Genomic DNA, 19,874 nt, shown 5'->3' with positions numbered 1-19,874 from the left:
TGGAGGGTATGCATTTTTTCTCTTTGACTCTAAATAGTGCCACTTCCTTCAAGGACTCTTCCTCCATACAATGTCTCTGAACATAGAGCCAAACTCCCAAAGAAAGGGCCTCCTTCCTGGCTATATCCAGCTCCTCACAGCACCACGTTGCCCACCCGTTAAATGGCACACTGATGCAAACACCAGGGCCAGCTCAGCTGGGGGTGCCCTGGAAAGACTAGAGAGACCTGCATCAGCATTTTCCATCCATTCCAGATCCTGGTTTTCTCACCCTTTGGGGCGTCATGCCAACATTTTCTGCTGCAAATCTCACTGAGCTCTTCTTAGGCAGCTTTATTCCTTTTAATTAAAAAGACAAGACTGTCAATTACTTAAACTTAATCCCCAAATGTAATTGTTACTTTGAAAGATTTTTTTTCCCCATAAAGCTCATAGAAGAGAAATATTTCCATCAAATTAAAATTTAGTGGGAGCTGGGATTTAAAAAAAAATATTCATCTTCAAATCCCCACTGACTCTCGAAATCTACATAGCACAGCAAAGCCTAAGTACAGGAGGCTCACCGGGAGAGTCTGACTGGCGTAGGCAGAAACAGACTGGGAAAATAGGAAAAGGCATTAGAGAAGAGTCCCTGTACAAAAAATTCTCCTACGTTTACACGGATGCTGTAGGATTTTTAGCCATTTAGCTTGAAGCTAAATGTAAATTCTGAGAGGTAACACTTCCCAGCTGCTGCTGGACATTTAAATCATAGTGTGAATACATTTCAGGTTTAGTCTTGCTGGCAGATTTGAACAGGGAAAGGCCCAGAGTTGTTCAGGGAACATAGCTGAAGGAAGAATGCAGAGCCGAGATGAGCAAGGCACAGAAGTGGTTTCAACAGTTGGATCTGAATCACCATGTTGGCAGGTGACGTATTGATTCTAGGTGAAGTATTGGCACAACTATCCCACTTGGTTCCCAGGCACTGAAGAAAATCAGGAGGAAGTCAGCCTGTTGCTCCCGGGAAGGGAATCAGAGAGGTTCCTCAGGTACCAACGTCAGCTCTTAACGATCTTCATGTGTGTTAGTCTGGGCCCGTGATTTTGCTGTAAATTTGCGTTAACACTACTTTCCAAGAACTATCAGTAAACAAGCAAGGCTCCCTTTTTCCTCCACCAGCTAGTGGGAAAACTAAACTAAAACCTTCCCTGGGATGCGCTTTATACCTTGCACCAGGAAAAAGGGCACTTTCTGTAGAGTGAGGATGCTGGATTGATCTGACAGGTGGTAATATGCGTGATAAGGTCTCCCTGAAAGTATCAGCGTGTGTGCCTGTGTATGCACGCGTGTGTGTGTGTGTGTGTGTGTGTGCACACGCATGCCACACAATAGGGAAGGGTGCAGTGTGAAGCTTTTCTAAGTGTAATATTATGATGTTGGTGAAAAACAATAAACAATGTTTTTTATCTGGCCGTGAGACACTTCTGTATTTAAACCCATCAGCAGCGGGCATTTCAGACATTCCTAGAATCAGTCAAAAATCAAACTATGGGGGCGCCTGGGTGGCTCAGTGGTTAAGCCGCTGCCTTCGGCTCAGGTCATGATCTCAGGGTTCTGGGATCGAGTCCCGCATCGGGCTCTCTGCTCAGCAGGGAGCCTGCTTCCCTCTCTCTCTCTCTCTCTCTGCCTGCCTCTCTGTCTACTTGTGATCTCTCTCTGTCAAATAAACAAATAAAATCTTTAAAAAAAAAAAAAATCAAACTATGATGAAGCCACACCAAACATGTAAATAGCTAATATCCAGGCAATCGGATGTAAGTGTGTCTTTAAATATCAGTACTTTTAAAAAATGTAAGAAGTATGTGTATACGAGCACGATTATTTTAAATTCAGTGTGCTTTCCTTCTAGGAACTTGAAGCTCTCTTTTGTATATTGTTTAAAAAACACTCTGAGCTTGTAGGCATGAAAAGTATAATTTCTTTCCCATTTCACAGTTGGAAAAACTGAATTAAAGAGAACAATGCTAGTAATTATCCATGATTAATAGAGGTGTGTATGTAAATCAGTCTGAATAAGTGTGTGAAATTAGATGTGCTGATGCCAGATACCTCGGCTCATGTTTTTTTAAAGACGACTGCTTTCATATAAATCTCTGTGTGAGTCGGGCATACGTCTCTGTGTTGAGTATGTCTGGAAATAGACTTTGGAAGAGTCTATGGGTATTAAGGTAAAAGTATTGTGTATTATAAGCATACTCAAAATAAATTAGATGAGTGTTTACAATTCATTAGATACATATCTAATGACGAAGCATACCTAATGGTTATTTATAATGCACTACAGGTGCGTTACATATGTGCCTGGATGCCGCAAGGTATAGACAGTAGTTTGGGTGTACTTTGATCATTAAAGAGTGTGGGAGAAGGTGCATATTAGTTTCTTAGGATTGTGGGGATTAATTGAGTTAATACATGCAAAACCCCTCAGAACTTTATTGGTACATGAGATGCCCACTCTCTGTGTTAGCTATTATTGTTATTATTATAGGAGATGGCACTGACGTTATAATAAGGAGCTGAAAAGAGGCATTTTCTCATTGATACCTGGGGTAACATCTTACGGAAAATAAATGAAGTTGTAGGGATTGTCTAGTTATCTTTACCGCATGCACTGACTTTAGGATTTTTCTCCCACTTTCCTTCCATCCCAGTGGAGTCTGGTGTCAGAGCGCCCAGTGAGAGCAGGTATGTGGCCTCCTCCTACTGGCTGTTCTGATGCCAGGCCTGCCCTTAACGATGCCAGGCTCCCTTTGGGAGGAAACATGCCAGGTGGACCTCAGATTTCTGCACGCCTGGTTTGTTTGTGGGTTGGATTTTAATTTTTTTTTTACACTTTAATTTTGGGGGTTTTGTTTTGTTTTCTGAGAAAGCTTTAGACAGCTGTATTAATCATGCAAACCCAGCCATGTGCAATGTGTTTTATCAATGGAAAAACAGGAACTGAATGGCAAGCAGCTGTGAACAAACCCAGTGCAAAGCCTGAGCCTGGAAGATAATCTCAACATTTCCCAAACCCACTCGCCACGCGGGGTTAGTGAATGGAAAGGCTGTTCACTTGGGATAAATAATCAGATGGGAGGCAAGCACGTGAGACACAACCCAGGGTTATTAATTTTTTTTTTCTTTTTTTAAGTTGCAGTGGTGGGAAAAGGATGGGCTGATTGAGTCCAGAGAATCCCACACTCAAGGGGATTCCTCACCTAAGGGTGATAAAAACAACACAATGGTAATTTGTCTTTGTCCTTTCTCTTCTTCTACTTCATTTTAACTTTCTGCAGCTGGTTTTGTCACCTCATTTTGAACCTGTGGTCCTTCTCAATGTGAAGGCCTCTCTAGGTGCCCTTCCATCATGAAAGGCTATGCACAAGTGAGCTTTTGGGGAGGAGACAAGAACAGTAGCATCACTTCCCAGGATTCAGAGGCCTCAGGAAAGGATCTGAGCCTAACAAAATGAGAAAAGTTCCCTCAGTCACTTAGAGCTGACTCTTTCCTCATTTTACAATTCAGTGGATTTTCTGCAGTGATATAGTCAGAGGTAGTTATGCAAATATATGCAATTCAGGACTCATTTCAGAATAAATAAACCTAAATTAAAATTAATGGGGAAAAACACCTATCAGAAACAGATCAAGGATGGAACACTATTTTATTTATTTATGTATATCTTTTAAATTAAGAAGCAGGGAAGTACACTGATTTTTTTTTTTTTTTTTTTGGTCTTGTTTTTGGCTGAATAGGAAAGGACATTTGAAAATTTCTGATTGGTCACAGACCATACAAATTATCCTTTGGTGGAATTCCAGTATTATTATTATCACTGCAGAAAATCAAGCAATATGATGAAGGAAGCCCAGGAGAAATACATTTGATTTATTGAGCCTTGTTTTTGTTTAATCACAGCTTGAAGGGGTTTAGGACTGCATTCCTGCTGCGACTCTGATGTTTATCCCCAGTCAGCTTGATGAGCCATGTAGAGTGGGGTTGGGGGTGGGGAGACCCTCCAATGGAAGATATTAACAGTGAAGCAGCTGAAATTAAACATGCATTTCTGTTACTGGAACAGAGGAGGGAAAGTTCTCTCTTTTTATGATGGGTGGATGGAAAAGGACCTTTGCATCAACCAACTGTTTATAGACACCTTGGGCACTTCATGGTAGACACGTCGTTTTCTACGTAGATGATGACAAAATACAGTATTTAATTAAATAAAGGTGTTTTGTCCTATAGATACAACAAAAGCGAGGTAGGCATGCTTTTCATAGATATTTTGGTATTCCAGTGGCACTATAAAAAGAGTTAAGGATCCTATATGTTAATATTTGTTCCCATGGAAAACTGCATTTCACATGGATTGCCATCTTGATTGGACAGAAGAGGAAAAAAAAAAAAAAGGATTTGATTTCTACAAAGTTAAAGTCCTTGTAAGAAACAGGGGATTTAAGAGGACATTATCTTTCTCTGTCAGCCTCACACATCAGCTATCCCAAGTCTCCATGAACAGCTTTTCAATTTCTACCAGCAGAAGCCCGAAGTATTAGTAGTGAGATAAACTACGGTCTCTATATTGGATCTAAAGAAGCTATCTACAGTCTATCTACAACGTCAAATCAAACCCGGGTCATTCTCCAATCAACAATTCAGTGTGTGGGAAAAGATCAAGTTCAATAAAATCCAACGTGCTCCATTCCAGGTCCAGACTGTTTTTTAATATCCAACAGCTGTCCTTTGTGAATCGTGACTGACTTCATTTTGTTCCATGTTATAGACATCATAAAGCATGATCAGATAAATATGTGAGTTTGTGGCTGCAGAACTGCTCTCACAAAGGCACAGTGACAATGTTCCAAGCTCATCTTGGATGGAGCATGACCTCTTTGAAAATGTTATCCATTAGGACAAATGTGTATGTGTGTGTTTGTCATGTCAAGATATCTGCAAGATGGCAACATGATAAAATGGTGTCAATCTTTGCAGCAAAACTAGAAGATAAATGTCTTAAAATAATTGTGGCATATCAGGAATTCAAAATAGAATATTTTCCACGAACATGAAGTTTCATGTCAAGTCTAAAAAACAGGCACATTTTAAGTCTTATTTTTAGTATCTGGGATAAGAAACAGATTTCATTAATGTTTTAGGGAACAATTTTATTCAACAGAGTTCTTCTAAAAATAGTTTGGACCCTTCTTAAAATTTAAGAATAACTTTTTTATTAAGCTGTCTAGTTGATCCTTGAAACCTTGCAATCCTCATTGCAAATATAATTAAAATAAGTTTGCACATATGTGAATACATACATATGCAAAACATCACGTTATTGACACTGAACATCCTCACCGAATTCTGGCCTAATTTTTAGTTTGGGCGAGTGTTAATGATACATGATCCGTGTTCAAACTTATAAAACAGCAGCTTTCTACCTTTAATTCTCAGCACACTTCCTTTATAGTGTATACAATAATCTTGTTTAATTGGATTTATTTTTTTCCACACTCGGCCCCGCATGGCCTACTCTCCATTTTTTCTCAGGTCTTTGAGTGTTATTTGCAAATCACTTTTCTGGAATTTAATTTCAATGGTAGGTTGGTTTCATTTCAGAGTTTTTTGTATTGTTTTAATTTTATTTGCCAATTTGCCTTTAAATAGTCTTAAGCTAGAAGGCTGGGGCTGTAACTTGCATCTAAATGTGATGTAGGAGGCAAAATTTAATTTGAGTGTGTGGAAAGTTTTATGAAAAGGAATACAGAATGACTATCTTATTTTTTCATTTGTGTTTTCTAAAATAGTCATGGTTAAAAGGAAAGGCCCTCAGATTAGCCAAGATTTTCAGAAAAATGAATGCCCTTTTAACATGGCTGAGTTCAAACTTCGACAGCACTAGATAAATTCATTTATACAATTCCAAGGACTTCAGATTCAGACTGTATAAGCCTCCAAATGTGAGGGTGGCCAGTTGGAGGATTCGTATTTTTATGAGCTGCAGAACGTAACTGGCTGTGTTCCAAATATGTGAGTCCACAGTCACCTGTCATACATACTAATTGAAGAGAAAATTGCTTTCTGAGTTTGGCTTCATCTCACCAGCAACTGACCAACTTAAGTCAGATGACAGGTCTGTTACAGGCCTATCAGCTGGTGTGGGGACAATGGATGGACTCTCTTTTGAAGGTTTAAAGAAAAAAAAAAAGATTTCTATTGTATGTGAATTTTGTGAATCTGTGTCCCCCGGTTTGTGTTGTGCACATTATAGATGATGGAGAATGACCCAGCAACAGAATTACAGTCATAAAAATCATACTGACCTTGAATGGGATGGGGGATTGTGGGTGAAACACGCTCTATAGGGGAAAAATAGTAAGCATCATGGAGAGTTTATATAGATCTATATCTATATCTCTTTCTATATATATCTTACTCATGTTCAGCTACTCAGATAATTACAAAACAGAAGAATTTCCAAGCTTATAGGATTATATCTCCCGTGAAGCATTTGTCTGTTCTTCCTGCCAACACCAAAGTATCGGAGAGCTATTAGTAAAATTTTAAATCTAAAGCCTTTAAAAAACAATTAGCTAGAGTAGGAAACAACATCTTATTGTGGTAATCCTACACACAGGATCCTACCCTACAGTGAAAAAACTCACTACCGAAATTACAAGTTTTTTGGAGGGCTGGGTTGAAGGTATATAAATTAGTAGTGATCACATTCAGTCATGCAACTTCGTCCTGGTTCTGGTCTCTTTAACTCATGACAGATGGACCCATGATAGCTAAGGATGCTTTTCCTCTCCCTGAGCCCTATAGCTCATATCAGCTTTAGCCACATATGTAGAAAATTTATTTTGGGAAATACTAATTCAACTTTTCCCTCAGGTTTTTCTTCCGTTCTAACACCAGTGCAAGGGTAATGCCAGGGAAATAAGTAAATTGACATGATATAATTTTATTTTGTCTCTTCTTTAATGCCACCCTCTTGTGATAATACAATCTCACCTGAGATTTGATCAACCAACCAAATTTACTTGATGATACACCCTGTTGAGTAAGAAAAAGCATTCTTTTTTTAAAATTTATTTATTTATTTATTTAAGAGAAAGCATTCTTTTGAACACTTGAGCTTGAGCTTACGTATCACTCACAGTCCCATCCCCATGCTACTGATCATAAATTGATCGTGCAAGCAGAGCTCAGACTTGAAGATATCCCCTATTTATCTTATCAAAACCCCAGGTTTAACTCGAAATCCTCCTCTGAGGCTCTTTCAGAGAGCAAGAATGGTGTATTAGGGGTCGCATGCATTCCTCACTGCCCAGAAACCCTATAGTGCAATATAATTAGCCTGCACTTTATATCCCTCTTAGCTGTTTGGTTAAATAAGGACTAATGATAAATTGAAATCAACAAAAATCAAGATAATATTCAAATTTGATCTGCCTGCCATCTCGTACCGTCAGTTTAGGAAGAGTAGATTTTGCCTGGAATTTGGACACTCAGTACATCAGGATGCCAAGAAAACCTGGTCTCCTTGCGGAAGGAGCTTTTCTCTAGCTTGGCTGAAAGTTGTAGCTTAAACGCCAAAGTTTCCTAAGTGCATTAAGATGGAACAGGTCAATAATAGCGCAGTGAACAATTGTGTCTTAGTTACACAAGTGTCAAATAGAAAAATGGTTTAAGCCTCCACCGGTTACTTGGTATTAAGTTTCCAGCTTTGAAAATAAATAGCTAAACTACTTTCAGTATTTATGGAGCAGCTGGAGACTACTGTCCCATACAATACTCTATCTACTGTATTTTATTTTTATTATTACTATTATTATTCAGATCGTTTAAATGACTCAGCTTAATATTTTCTCATCACTGTTCACAGCTGGGTAAATGCACTCTGCCCTCATTTCCACAAGACCATTTATATCACTGAAATCATCTCACCCACCCTCCTCTCATCACCCTCTCAATTGTTTCTCAGCTTGTTACCATCATCTTAGCTCCACCCTAATTCTCCTCATCTCAGCCCTACCACGCCCCACCGGTTACTCTCATTCTCTAACTCCAGCTTACTTACTCCTTTAGATGCTTCCCCACCCCAGCTTTTTGTCCTTATTCTTCTGTCATCACTCTGCTGCATTTTATAATTCATGCCCAGGGTTTGTGGGCTCTTGGAAGAGTGTAATGGGAAGTGATATCACTTAAAATGAAAAAGAAATTCTTCAACGTTCAAAATTCAGAAGTAGGGGAGGATAGGAACTTAGCTGCTATGTGCTTTGTCTTTCGGCTACTAACATTTGGGGAAGTCAGCCGAGCTTAGCAGGTGATTAGAAGGTTCTTAGGAACAGAGCCCTAAAGTTGACCCCAGAAACATGCTGTGGCTCTTAGTAAGACCCTTAACTCTGATCATTGGTTTCTTATCTGTTAAGTGTGTGTGTGTGTGTGCGCGCGCGCGCGCGCGCGCGCGCACGTGTGATTGGTTGATTCTGCTGGGACACCATGAGATAAATGGGGCTTTAACACTTAAGAAGAACCTCTGAATTAAAAGCACTTGAATGACAAAGGCTGGAGTTGATGATAAGGTGTATATATGGAGGTAATTTATTAACTGAGATATGATTTTCTTTTCTTTTTCAATGGGTATTGCGGATGTTCTGTAAACTTTTTGGAAGTCAGCACATTCCACACCTATTCCTGAAGCTAAATTACATCCCAAATGCCCATCTATTTCTTATTGTAGCCACAGAGAGCCCTTGTAAAAAGTTTGCAGCCAGTCTTTCAAACCGCATGGGGTAGTGTTCCAGTAGCGGCTCACATTGTTTTATTATGTGTATGTGGCATCCAGACATAGCTGGTTAAGAGGCTTTGCCAAGTCTTAACTAGCATCATCAAGTGGTATATATTTAAACCCTGAACCCCTGAGGTGATAACTTAAAATGGTTTCTAAACAAGTAGGGGAAGCCCTCATTTTAAGGGCTCTCTCCAGTGCTGGGTTGCTTAGGTAATACTTGAAATTTAATCAAGTATAGGCTTACAAGTTAATGATCTTCTAAAATTCAAAAGAAAATTTGAAAACCTCCTACACACTGATGTGGTATGGCTCAGTGTAGATTTCTCTGCGTTTTTATTTTTTTGTACTTAATAGCTTCAAAATGCCTTCCCAATCACACATTTCTCTAAAGCAGAGGGTAATTGATTAGTAGGAGTGTCCGTTAACATGTGGGAATATTCCCGTCCTGAGGTCAAGCACTGATCACTAGGCTGGAATATTAGTTAGGAATCTCAGTGTGCCAAAGATAAATCAACAGTCTAACTAATCTAGGGGACCCGTGTTGGTGGGGGTTAATGGAAATGAAATGGGAGGTGGCCAACATGGAGTCTGAGGTGGGAAGGGATGTGACAATATTTAGTCCTGGAAAGACCTCGATAAGTGAAAAAAGGAGAAAGAAATTATCTATCTCCTCACTTCCAAACTACAAAAGATACATTTCCTAACATTTTCTCCACATACACAAACTTAGGTAACATATTGATCTGGAGCCTGGATTTTGGAAACAGATTACTTGTTTAAATCCCAGCAGCTTTACTTAGTTCCTCTAGTTCCTTAACCTCTTTTGTGTAGTGGAGAAGTAGGAGTCCCTACTAGGACCGACAATGAAATGAGATCATGTATGTTAAGTGTTTAGCACAGGTGCAGAGCACCTTGTAAGAACTGACTTGATCAGGAGTGACCACATTAAAATCATCACCCTATCCTTCCTCCCTATCCATTGTGTTAAAAGTAACTCAACATAAGCATGGAAACAAGATAGGTTTCCTTTGTGGGTGCATTGTAGTCATCAGTGTGGAAACAGAATCTGCAATGTTCCATGTGCTGGGGATGGACCTTCTCTTGGCATCAACAGAAAACTTCCTCCATGTGGTGCATATCCTGACAGCTGAGGAGGACTAAGGAGCTGAATCTTTGCTGGTACACACTGTACTGTTGGACTAATGTGTTCAGAAAAATTACACAATGTAATGCTTTTCCCAGGATGGAGAAAAATATATAAAGTTGGATATGATACAGCCTGAGGTAGTACAGTTCTCGATAAAACAATGCTGGAATGTGTGGAGAAGGAAACAAAGGAAAGAAGAGTACTTCCATTGGCTTAGGAAAAAATTACTGTGAATACAATGTATTCTTGCACTTTCATTTAATTACTTTGACTCCTCTGGAGAGCAATATTTGAATAGACAGTGGAGGACAAGAAGAATCCGTGACCGCAAACTGACCCTGCGTAAAAAGTCAGCACGTGTCACTGAGGTGGACACTGGAAATGTGCTGACACCCCTGTGAAGATGGATAATCGCGAACTCTTTCGGGTCTCTGGCTCTCCAGTTTTCCTGGCTTCCTCCTTCTGGCTGGTAGCAGCTCACCAGCTGCCTCATCTGCTCTGGACCAGCTGGGTCAGCACAGCTCCCCTCTACCCATACAATGCTCTCTGTCGGGGCTGTGGTAGCCGCCCCTCCCAAGTATCTCTCCCCTTCTGACTCTGTTCTGTGGAAAAGTACCACCACCAGCAGTGTCTTCCTTCTTCCCATTCAACCCACCTACTTTGAGTCCAAGTAATGGGCAATCTGTTCACTTAGGTACTTCCTTCCCCCCCTCCTTCCCTCCTTTTCCACCTCCTCCCACCCTCTTCCTCTCTCTTTCTCTCTTGCCTGCGTGACTAGGGTTCCATAGACCTGTATTCCCAAGGATTCAGCTATGATGGCTGTCACAAGGGGCCTCCTTGTGGTCACAGTGGGGTAGGCATGGTGGAAGTGCCCTTTCGGTTGGTTAAGAAGTGCAGCTTCCCCCTTAACATTGTCCATATTTGGGTCTTGGGTCTAAGAAAGAGGGCAGTAGTTCCATTCATTTTCATCATGATGCCTCTGAAACTTTCCCATATGGTGGGAAACCAGTTACAAACCCAATGCTGATGCATGTGCTGCCCAATGCAGAGTTGATGCCTAAGAAGGCTGCTCTGCAGAGGGCAGTGTGGGCCCATGGGGAAACAGTGCCCCTTTAATTATGGTGCTGTGCACTTCTCTATTGTATAATTTCAGGTGAGCTCTGTGAAGTCACAATGTGATTATGATACACTTGCCCAAGTCTGTGATTCTCAGCTTACAAACAGAGATTCTGTAAGATTCTTGGCATTTCTTAATTTTACAGGTGGGTCCTTTAAATGGACTTTTATGACTAGGGCAATGGTATTAGAGGGCTGGAGATTACCCTTCATCACCATCAGCACACTAGACGTAGGTATCTCCATTATCTCTGACCTAGCCCACCCTTCCATCCTCCACCTTCCTCTCTCTGTCTATAGGTGTCATTTTACTATTTGAAATATATTAGCACGCTTCTTCTGGGTGGGATACAAGGAAAAATACTTTAATGCAAATTATAGTTGTTCACTTTCTCTAACCCAACGGTTCCACTTTCTCTATGAAACCTCTTATTGTCCCTACAGAACCTCTTATTAAGTGTATGTCGTTCTACTTAAGCAGGTTACATTAGATACGTCAGAATCTTGGATGTAGAGTGGAGGCTGTTTCCCCCCTGTTTATGGAATCCCTGATGTCAAGAATGAAACAAGTAACTACATTTCTTAATAAATACCTTCTCAATTGTCTTGAGGTATTAGTGTCTCTAGCCGAAGTAAAGAACACTACTGATGTTTGGTCTTTGGAGACAAGTAAACAGGGATATGAATTTTAAACTTTGTATTAAAATTCATATGATTTTAAACTTCAAGTGTTTGTATGACTGTATGCCATCAAACAGTGATAGGTTGAAGTCAATGGGAATTTTGGGTGAGAAACTGAAGCCCAGATTTAGAATAGTTTGTGGTGGTTGTTTTTTATAAGCAGAGTTGGATCTTGAACAGTTATAAAATGGCTATAATACTTCATCTCAAGAGAACTTTCACTTAAATTGATTTTTCTCCTAAAAATGTATGTATATATATTTTTTCTTGTAGGCTCATCTAAATCAGATAAAGCAAGATGGAAACGTCTCTCCTGGTCGTAGTATTTCTAGCTTTTCCAACTGAACATGTGCAGGAAAAAAAAAATTCCTTGTGGTTTGTTATTCCAAAATAATAATAGTAAAATGTGAAAGATTTATGCGATCTGAAAAGAAACTAGAGTATCCAAAATAATAATAGTAAAGCTTTTGGACTATCTCTTTTAGTCAAATAAACTTTCTGGCCCAGCATGTGCTAACTCTTTTGTTTGTTTTACTTTCTCTGATAAACATTTTCCTATTCCAAATTCCGTTTTCTTACTGCGAGTTTTGTGATCAGCTGGATGGGACTGATCACTAGAGAACTACGTAAAAATAAGAGATTACTAATGGAACTGTAGTTCCATTGCTTGCTTTCCTATTCCAAATGTGTCATCTTCTCCTAATCTCACCCATCATCCTTCTGTTTCTCAGGGGGCATTTGTGTCTATGCTCATAGCTTCAGGGCCAGCAAGGGAGGGGGTCAGATAGCTTACAGAACAGCTACTACAGAGTCAGGCTCTGACGTGGGCTCTCCTACGAATACCAGGAAGTTAAAACAACTGAGTCCTCTTCAGTTGGCCTTAGGATCTTCTCTGGTCTTTGGAAATGCTCCTCTTTCCTACCATTTTATCTCTTCCAAAAATATGTCAGGTAAGTAATGTTTCCTGCTGTCGTATAGAAACCTTTCTACAGCCATTTTTCTTCCTTTAGATTTTATATCATGTTTTAATCATTCACTCCATCATTTCTCCTGTGTTGTTAGAAATACACTTTCTTTTCCTAGCCTCTCCCTTCTCCCGGCACCTTACCCAGACTCATGGAATTTTTCTTCCTCAATCACTCTTACTAGGGCCATTTTTAAACTGCCATCCATGTTCCAAGATCTTACATCACCTCTGTTCCTTAAGGAGATTTCTGTTCTTTGAATATTCTTACAGTTAATCAACCAGGGGGAAAATAAAACAAAACACAGAATTTTTTTAAAAGTGGAAAAACAACAGCGACAACAAAAAACCACAAAGTAGTTATCAAAAGTAAGCCAGGAGATGGAGAGAGAAATTATCTCATTTGTAAATCCTGCCTTGTGCATAGGGATCAAGGGCCCGTGTTTTTGTTTCAATGACTACATTCTTGTTTTTGTGCAAGTTTACCTTTAATAGGTAACGTAGATGATAAGGTAAGTCAATGATATTCGAGTTTTCCACTGGAGAACTAGTTGACTTGTTCTCCTGAGTCAGGCCCTACTTTGGCATACTTACTGAAAAGGACTAGGCTGGCATTGGTGACCCCCAGATTGTTGGCAGCCACGCAGGTATAGTTGCCATAGTGCTCCTCAGTGACGTTGGTCACCGTCAGGGAGGACTGGCCCTCCGTGCTCTTAATCTCAAGGCCATTAGCGCTGTTTATCCTGAGTTCAAAAACAGAAGAGTAAAAAGAAACACTGATGAAGACTTGGTGCAGTAACCCCTTTTTTATCATGATACTGGAGGACGTAGAAAGAAATGTAGTAGTTAGAGCTTGTGGTTTCCTGCTCAATTCTTTGTTTTAATAGTGCAACCTCATATCATCAGAATCAATGTCCACTGACAGAGAAAACTCGGGAATGGATGAGTTTCATCGGGCTTTGGTTTCTGCTACAGGTAAGAAAGACATGCAGGTCTTTCTAGGAAAGTTAGGAAAACTTTCTAGGAAACGACTCACTAAGCACCTACATCCCTCTTTGCATGTAACCTGAATGCCTTGGGGCTTTGGGTTAAGAACTACAGGCCCCAAAGCACTTGATACAGAGATGAGAAAAAGAAGAGTTTAATAGTGTTAACCCACATCATGACAGCGGAACTTGGTTCGGTCCCCAAGACCACCTGGTGGAGCGATGGGTGCCCTGCCCATTTGGCACATACCTGGTGTCATCCCGGTACCACTCAAAGTCAGGAGCAGGCACTGCCGAGGCCTCACATTTGAGTGAAGCTTTCCTCCCTGTGGTGGCTTCATTGCTCTTGGACTCTGTGATAGTGGGAGGATCTGTAGAAAAGACAGGCACACTGTTGACACTAGAGTCAGAGGGGGCTGCCGAATTTCCCTGCGAGACGGACTCAGAAAAGATGATCTGATCTGAGAACTGCACGAAAGGAATAGTCTTCAAGCCTCATTTACATGAATTTTGTGATTAGCTGAATGGCACTGATCACTAGAAAAATAAAAATAAGGGATGATTAATGAAACCATAGACTTGCTTTACTTAAATGGGATACTTAATAGGGTTTTATGGTGATGGAATTTAGGATTTCTTTCCCTACTCCAATAGACTATCAATTGTTTCAAGCATAGATTATAATATTTAGATGGTTTTTTCTTTTCATAAATTCAGAGGTGATACCAAAGGACTTGGGATTTTAAATGTCTAATTTGAACAATTTTTCTTTCTCATCATTATTATTATCACCATTATTGTTATAGTTTGAGATGGTAGTAAGAAGTCTGGTGAAAGTGATAGAGGATTAAAGTTCTCCCAACATAAGTTCAAACAAACTAGTGTTAGATGCTGACCTTTTTTTTCTAAGTGTTTCCTTATTGCTAAGACCCAAGTAAATTGTGCTTTTGTGTGTGAGTGTGCAATTGAAGCGTACCCTGGCGCAGAGAAGCCTGCCTGGTGTGTCAGTTTTCTGTGCTTGCTGGCAGTTGTACACTTGATATGTTCTGCTTAGAGTTGGGTCTGCAAAGCTGTAGCAGCCTTGAAATGAGCTCAGAAACACATCTTATATTCTAATTTGCCATGATTCTTTCAAACAATCCTACAGAGGATGGAACAAGTGTTTACAGGTCCGGACAGCTGAGCTGGGGTGGTAGACACAAGCTCTTGCCTTGATGATGCTGTATTTGTACAGGTTATGGACCTTCAAGGAGAAAAGGACTTTTCCGTCCAAAGGTCATTTGGCAGGAAATGGCAAGTTGGCTCTTTGCACAAGTCAAAAATAGACCCAAACAGTCTATTTAGATTTTGTAGAGGAGAAAGCTTATTTAGGGAAATTAGCAAAATAAACTCTAGTACACAAAATTCATTTAAATCTCTGCTCTTCAGCACCTGGCCTGGCTCACTCAGTTTTGATTTTTGTTTTCATATACAAAACTGTTTTCCAAGTTCCCTGCCTATAGAAGACTCTGATCTTTATTTTTTTTTAAAGATTTTATTTATTTATTTGACAGACAGAGATCATAAGTAAGCAGAGAGGCAGACAGAGAGAGATGAGGAGAAGCAGGCTCCCTGCTGAGGAGAGAGCCCAATGCGGGACTCGATCCCAGGCCCCTGGGATCATGACCTGAGCCGAAGGCAGAGGCTTAACACACTGAGCCACCCAGGCACCCTCTGATCTTAGTTTAAAAGGACGCACAAAACCATGAGGTTAGTCTGCAGTTTTCTCTTCCATTTCATTTTCATATCAGCTTGGACGTCTTGAAATTACTGCCAGAGAGAGGAGGAGTTAAAGCACATTTGGATAAGCATCACTAGCCATATGTAGACAGATGTGCCAAAGTGGGTGGTGGAAATGGCTGTTTTATTTTAGACCCATCTACTCATTTTTGTAAAGACACAAACAAGTAGCCAGATGAGGGGAAAGAACCCTGGATTGGAAGCTAGGAGTCCTGGAATTTAATTTCAGTTTGGTTGCGTGGACCTCCCATCACACAGTTTATCTTACTGAGCCTTGGTTTTATTACCTATAAAGTGAGGGAACCACACTTTAATGACCTCTACTAACCCTTCCAGCTTTAAAAACAAAAACAACAACAAAAAAAATCCAAAAAACAATTCTAGTCCAAACTGCCCATCCTTCACAAATGGGCATTTGGTATCATTATGACCCAAGTGTATGTTCATACCCATAACTCATTTAACCCTTAAATTATTAACTTTTAAAATTACAGCTTATTTATCTGTTCCATGAGTTAGGAGTCAGGATTAACAGTCAGAAACAGGAAACCCGAGGTCAGATTTTGCCTCTTCTCTTAAACAGAACTATGGCCTGCCCAAGTGTCTACACCAGTTTGAACTTTTTCTTTCTCTTCTTTTGAAAGGAGTTAGCTTTAAATGATCTCCAAGGTTCCACTTAAAATTCTTTCATTTGGTGATTTGCTGTACGGATCATTAGAACACATTAGTTCAAAAGATCATGGAATAATTGGTGGTAGTGGTGCTGGTGGGGGAGGTTTTTTTTTTTTAATTTTATTTTTTATAAACATATATTTTTATCCCCAGGGGTACAGGTCTGTGAATCGCCAGGTTTACACACTTCACAGCACTCACCATAGCACATACCCTCCCCAATGTCCATAACCCCCCCCCCCCCCACCCCCCTCCCCCCATCAACCCTCAGTTTGTTTTGTGAGATTAAGAGTCACTTATGGTTTGTCTCCCTCCCAATCCCATCTTGTTTCATTTACTCTTCTCCTACCCTCTTAACCCACCATGTTGCATCTCCTCTCGGTGGGGGAGGTATTTGTATAGAGATGGGGCACTGAACAGAGGTTAAGAGCTTGTATTTAATGTTTGATAGACATGAGCTCAAATCCAGGCTCTATACCTCACTGTCCTTCCTCATTACAGAAGATCGTGCTTTGCCCAGAGTCACTTTGCCTCACCTTCCTCAAATGAGGATGCTGGAACCAGAGGCAGGGAGGTCCACTTGGAGAGTACTGAAGGAACCCAAGATAGCCTGCACTAGGTTTGTGATAAAGGGGATGGAAGGGAAAGGACAGAATTGAAATTGAAAGATATGAAGCCTCAGAATTGACAACAATAGATATGAAGGATGAAGGAAAGAAGGAGCAATGTCAAAAGTAACACCTAAGTTTCTGGGTTGGGGATTTAATGATGCCATCCACTTCGAAAAGATCTGTAAGCAGAGAAATAGATGACCATGAACAAATACTAGCTTCCCATCCTTACCTTTTCACTGTAGTAGGCTCTGAAGCTGCCAATGATTCCACAATTTGTAGCATGCTGGCCAAAGAGATAATCTTGCTTTTGATTCTATTGATTTGTTTAATTTCTCAGTGTGTAAAAGGAGTTTTAACCAGTGTTTGTGAGTTTCTGGAGCCACATGGTTATGAGTGACATACCCTTAATGATGACTACCTTTTTGTTAAACCAGCCCTAACCTGGGTCTGACTCCATACTTTCCATCACTTCCACCTCTGACACTCATGTCTGTGGCAACTCAACAGAATAATGCCATGGTACATGGCCCCCAGCCCCTCCACCATGGGATGAGGAATCCATCTTATGGGAGAGTTCTTCCTCACTCTGGATGTTTCCTTGTATGTGGTGGGAGCTTATTTATATACCTCCTTCTTCTGAGACTCACAAGGAAGGAATGATTTTGACTGAAAAGTCTGGAAAGAATAAATGAGATTTCTTTGGCCCATCTCTTTCCTTACTTCCTTTTGGGACCAACCTTCTGGCAGGAAACAGAGGTTCTCCTCTGCTTCTCCACACTAAACTCTTATTCGGGCTCTCTCCTTCCTGCTCTCAGGTGAGTAGGCTCTCTCTCCTTCCTGCCCCATTTCAAGGCTGCCATGATTGGAGAGATAAGTCCCCCACACTAAGTACCACTGCTAACCATCTTGATCTCTAATAATGGGGGCAATTGGGCCTCTCATACATCTCCTTTACTTATTTCTCCATTAGTGTAAACCTGAATATCTATGTAGTAAGTTACTTGTTAGCTCCTCAGAGACACCAGGATGGGAAAGGTGGTAGCGAATCAGGGTTGAGCACTTTTAGGTGTATTAATTTGAGGATAGGATGACACTGGTCAATTACAAAGGCCAAACACTTGCTTCTCTCCTTGAAAATCTAGGATGTGTCTCCTACCAAGGTAAATTCACAGATAATGATAAATGTACAAAGAAGTCATTGTTTCTAATATTCCTCAGATGACACAACGGTGCAGTTCTATTCACTCATGGCTTATTGGAATGAACATTTCAAAATTCATTTGTAATGAATTTTATATAGGTGAGGCTAAGAAAAATTATTACAAATCACATTGCAGCATGCCTCATATAGTTAAAATAATAGATGTCCCTGCTCAAAATATTGTTATAATAAAAATGTGGCTTAATAAAAATTCTCCAGAGTTCATTGTTATTCTTTATGTGACTTTGGAATAGCCTACAATTTTCAAAAGACTCTTCCAGTCTTTATTACTTCAAAATGCTGGGTTCTGAAAATATTAATAAGGACTTTCTTCCTCTTAAATCACCAACAACAAGAGTTTTTCAATTGGAATGAATAGGATAACAGCGACAGAGGCCTAGCAAACCAAACACCATTCTTTCAATCATCCTAATTTTGGGAATAATAATATAAAAGAACAAAATTCTTAATAAAGGTCTCAACTTGTGGGCATTTACCATGTGTCAGCACTCTACTAGGCTTTTGGTATTCTTTTCATCCAAATAATAGCTTTTGGACATAAGGCTTATTAACCCTAGTTTATGAATGAGAAGACAGACCTACACAGTGTTACTAACTTGTCCAAGTTCACATAGCCAGCATTTGATGGAGTCTAGATCTGAACCCATGTTTTGAAGCCTATGCTCTGAACCTCTCTGGGCTTCCATTTCAATTCCTTTAAAAAGAAATGAATTCCTAATAGGGACAAATAACCAGTTAGGGGAACATGTTGGTAGCTTAAAAGGTAAATGTTCTATTTCTATTATTAAAAGGTACCAAAAATGGCACAGCATGCAGTGACTTAAGGGGTATAAACCCGCATTAGAAATCAGGAGTTGTGGGCTCAGTTTCTGCCTGTGCCATTTAGATTGTCATCACCCAGAGGTGACATGTTGATCTCCTGGAGTCCCCCACCTATAAATGGTGCTAATGACCCTTGTGATCTGTCTCACAGGTTTGATGTAAAGATCAAACGAAATCATGTATATGAGAGCATGTTTAACCCCTGAAGTGATTACTTTTATTATTATTATTGCTATCATTTGATATTTATTACTTATATTTCTATTATTCACATGGTGTTTTGGAAGGAAAGAGGTCTGTGGAGTTAGACCTGAGTTAGAATCCCAACTCTACTTACCACTCACAAGTTCTTTGATTTTATGGCCAAGAATGCTTATATTCTCTGAGCTCTGTTTGTGTCCTCTCTGTAAGAGGGATGATTTGATTATCTTTCGGGGTTAGTGTGCAGTGGTGCACCAACAGCGCAGGGGCAGAGAATAGAGACAATCAGAAAGTACTATCTTTAGAGAATTAGAAACAATAATAGAATGAACTCAAAGTAATCTCCTTTTTTTTTTTTTTAAATCACTATGTCCCAGAAATAGTAAACTTAACATAGTAAATAATGTCAGTGATAAAGTAAATACCTCCTTGCTGGGGTAGTTCAGGCCCAATACACCTCCCTCCTTGGTTAGCCACTGTCAATGTCATGATTACAGTGACTCCTGCAAAACCTCTAGCACAGTCTTGGTACTCTGAAGGAATTCAGAAAATCATGGTTCTTGTTCACGTTGCAAAGTTATGGTAAAAGATTGTAATACTTTGGATTCATACTATTTTCTCTGGGGGTCCCATAATGGAGTCATAAGTATGAGGACATGTCTTTACTGACACCATGCCAAATATAAGAATAAACTAGAGGTTGGCATGGAGAATGCATAGCTGTAGTTATGAATATCCAGAGAAAGTAGCCAGTCTGGTTCCATAATGAGCAGTCATTTTCCTGAAATCTCATCATTAGGTGATTTTTGATCAAAGCACTGAGTTAAATGCAGTTAAAATGCATATATATAT

General features: G+C 40.0%; 1 protein-coding gene across 2 annotated transcripts in view; it reads right to left on the bottom strand.

Moving 5' to 3' along the window:
* LOC111147017 (limbic system-associated membrane protein) overlaps window positions 1-19,874 on the bottom strand; it is a 651,145-nt gene that overhangs the window by 23,089 nt on the left and 608,182 nt on the right. The window contains exons 5-7 of one of the 2 annotated variants that reach the window (XM_022502866.1): window positions 13,963-14,083; window positions 13,321-13,469; window positions 6,345-6,380 (exon numbers count right to left, since the gene is read on the bottom strand). In XM_022502866.1, the coding sequence (XP_022358574.1) occupies window positions 6,345-6,380; window positions 13,321-13,469; window positions 13,963-14,083 (306 nt within the window). The remainder of the gene's footprint in view (window positions 1-6,344; window positions 6,381-13,320; window positions 13,470-13,962; window positions 14,084-19,874) is intronic. The other variant, XM_022502874.1, reaches the window with a different exon arrangement.

This window comes from Enhydra lutris, unplaced genomic scaffold, assembly GCF_002288905.1.
Source record: "Enhydra lutris kenyoni isolate GAN:26980312 unplaced genomic scaffold, ASM228890v2 scaffoldscaffold2, whole genome shotgun sequence".
Classification (NCBI taxonomy): domain Eukaryota; kingdom Metazoa; phylum Chordata; class Mammalia; order Carnivora; family Mustelidae; genus Enhydra; species Enhydra lutris.
Note: the sequence above shows the minus strand (reverse complement) of the source record. Positions and strands in the feature narration are given on the sequence as shown.